Below are 3,411 nucleotides of genomic sequence, written 5' to 3'. Positions count from 1 at the left end.
CAAAGAAAAATACAAAGGTGAAGTAAACTCCCCTGATCAAGTCAGTCCGTGTCGAAGACGGTTCCGGGGTCCAGATGACAAGCCCGACCAAGCGCACACAGCCATGCCATGATCTTCCTCTCGGATTTGGCATTCTGTGTAGCAAGGGCGCCCACTCGATTACCCAAATCAGAGACAGAAGTACGCATTCCCGCCATCTCCTGCTCTAAAGCACTCATTCTCGTGTCCCAACCGCCACCTGACATTACCCCAACACCCGACTCATGTGGTGGAGAAGCAGCGACATCTTCGTTTCCCTCTTCGGGCACATCAGATTCCTCGCTATCCGCCTCAGTGGGCCTAGTAGGGTCCTTCCCGATTACAACCTTATCTTCCCGAAATTTATGTTCACGCTTTACTTTTCCATCCAAGTCCCTTTTTCGGTACTCGGGCCCCATAACATAACCGAGTGACTAATTATCGGAAAAAGAACCCATACCTCTGCATAGGACAAAGAATCAACATCTCGGCTTGAATGATCTAAGTCACATCAAAATCGTGGCCATTGATAAAGAACTAAATAAGAGCCGAGGACCATTCACCTCAGTGGCGTTTCCTAAAGGCAGCATGTGGTTATTGATAATGTAGAGCCAGCACTTCCCTTCAAAGGTCAGCGAAGCCGAGTGAATTTTTCGTCTCTCCTTTATCCATACTATCTCATTTCTAGGTACACAAATAGTTGTGAAGAACAGGCGCCACATATATGGTTCTCTGCTGTGCATGCCGTAGTAGTCACATGTATCCGGATCTTCCATGAATTCTGGCAAATGATAGGCCCTTCGGATGGCCTCCTTGGAGAAGTCCACTCTTTTCTTCCTGACTGTGCATACATGGGCGCCATGTTCTGGGCAGTTTGCATAAAACTCCCGAACAACCATTATGTTCGCTTCGTCAGGTTCTTCAAGAATATCCCCAAGCCGCGCCTGACCAACTCATGATACATACATGGACAGTTATTCTGGAGGGACCCAATATCAATTCCCCTCTCCAGAATGGTCTTCTTGCTTGCTTTTGGTTGGAATCGTTCTTGGGATTCCGAAGAGACAAATTTGTTCTGATCATACGACCGAGCAGAAGCCGAAGCTCGGGCCCGGGATGTGCCCGCGTGACCACTTGTAGATGCACCTATGGTTTTTTGTTTCTTGGTTGGCGCCATAGTACTTGCAATAAACTGCCAAATATTAGCTAATAAATCACTTGGAGAACCATGTGAGGCTACTCAGACTTCACCCTTACACTTGGTCACAACATTATACCTATAATCTTATTGAGGCAATTTTACAAACACCTAACAAGCACAGTATCTCACTTACCTGAAGGGACTTGGGAGAGAAAACACGTGAGGTTGGGTGAAGGGAGAAGAGGAGGGGGGATGGTGTGGTGTTGTTTGTCTTATAGAGAGAGAGGATAGAGTGGTGGGGAGGGGGGGGGGGGTTTGAAATTAGGGCTGTTTAGTGTAGGGGATAAAAAGAGGGAATTTTAGAATTAGGGGTTTTGAGAGGGGAAAGTCCAAAATAAAAAGGAAAAAACTTACTTGATGCGCGGTTGGTGTGCATGTGGTCACACACTTGAGGCAGTACACTAGTGAAAATGTGCGACTAGGTGCGCGGTCACCCCATCATATGCGCGGCCATGCACGTACCACTTCGTATAACGTTACCTGGTGTGCGACCTAGTGCGCGAAGTGACGCCCCAGATGCGCGGTCGCGCATGAATACCCTCAAAAGGGGTCTTTTAGACACCTTAAATTCTACCTTCCACGACATGTACCTTCCTGTACCTACCACATCATACTATACACTAATAACTATTGATTCTACACTATAAATAAAAGTGAAAAATCTAACTAATAGAAGAGTTAGAAGTAGTTCTGAGTTATAGTCGTCAGCTTGAGTCAACCGAGCATCCTCAAGTGATTTTGATGCTCGAGGATTGCTGAGCATATCCTCCAGCAAGATACGGTTTTATTCTGTGCCCATTCACTTTGAAACTTTCCGTTTCGTCCTGGTTTTGGATCTCAATTTCCCCATATGGTGATACATGTTTCACCACATACGACCCCGTCCATCTAGACTTAAATTTTTCGGGGAATAATCTGAGTATACTATTGTACAATAAGACTCTGTCCCCTTCATGAAACTCTTTTGGATTAATCAGACGATCATGCCACCTTTTAGTCTTTTCCTTGAAAATCCGCGCATTTTCATACGCGTCTAGTCTAAACTCCTCCAATGCATTCATTTGTGCCAACCTGTGTTCACCTGCAAGACTAAAATCAAAATTAAGCATCTTAATTTCCCAATAAGCTTTATGTTCTATCTCAACAGGTAGGTGGGACGATTTCCCATACATTAGTTTAAATGGTAAAGTCCCTATGGTTGTTTTGAACGCAGTTCTGCATGCCCATAGAGCGTCTTACAACTTTACCGACCAATCCTTACGAGAAGAACTAACCGTCTTTTCAAGAATTCATTTAAGTTCACAGATAGCCACTTCGACTTGCCCACTAGTCTGGGCATGGTACGTGGTTCCCGTTTTATGTGTGACCCCATACTTTGACAGCAGTGCAACAAAATGCTTATTCACAAAGTGTGACCCATTGTCACTGATAATCATTCTAGGTGTCCCAAAGCGGGTAGAGATATTTTTTCTTAAGAAGTCATACACCACTTGAGCATCATTGGTTCTAGTTGGGATTGCTTCGACCCACTTAGAGACGTAGTCAACGACTACTAGGATATACTCATAAGAGTGTGACGATGGGAACAAACCCATGAAGTCAATCCCCCAAACGTCAAAAATTTCACATACCAGAATGGAGTTGAGAGGCATTTCACCTCTCTTGCTGATATTACCTGCCTTTTGACATTTGTCATGTGCAGCTACATACGCTCTCGCATCTTTGTACAATGTAGGCCAGAAGAAATCTTCTTTCATTACCTTTGCTGCAGTTCGATTCTTGCCATAGTGTTCTCCAGATACTCCATCATGGCAATGAGACAGAATGCTTGCCATTTCACATTCAGGAACACATTTTCGAATAACACCATCTACATACAATTTAAACAAGAAAGGGTCATTCCAAATATAACATCTTACCTCACCTTGTAACTTATTTTTCTGATCTGAGGTTAAGTCGTATTGTAGCCACCCACTAGCCAAAAAGTTGTCTATGTCAGCGAACCATAGTGGTCTATTGGAGACTGCTACAATGGAAAAAATCTGCTCATCTGGGAACTCTTCCCCGAATTTCTACCGCTTTAAAAGGTGGGTTTTTCCAATTGTGACAAGTGGTCAGCCACTTGATTTTCCGTGCCCTTCCTGTCCTTGATTTCTTGATCAAATTCTTGTAGCAACAATACCCACCGCATC

General features: G+C 44.3%; 1 protein-coding gene across 1 annotated transcript; it reads right to left on the bottom strand.

The window, feature by feature from the left end:
* Positions 1 to 1,947: 1,947 nt before the first annotated feature.
* LOC138894663 (uncharacterized) lies at positions 1,948 to 2,391 on the bottom strand. Its single transcript, XM_070179380.1, has one exon. The coding sequence runs from the start codon at positions 2,389 to 2,391 to the stop codon at positions 1,948 to 1,950; it is 444 nt and encodes a 147-aa protein (XP_070035481.1).
* Between the last annotated feature and the right edge of the window lie 1,020 nt (positions 2,392 to 3,411).

This window comes from Nicotiana tomentosiformis, chromosome 6, assembly GCF_000390325.3.
Source record: "Nicotiana tomentosiformis chromosome 6, ASM39032v3, whole genome shotgun sequence".
NCBI classification, from domain to species: domain Eukaryota; kingdom Viridiplantae; phylum Streptophyta; class Magnoliopsida; order Solanales; family Solanaceae; genus Nicotiana; species Nicotiana tomentosiformis.
The sequence above is the reverse complement of the archived record's forward strand: the minus strand, read 5'-3'. Positions and strand labels throughout refer to the sequence as shown.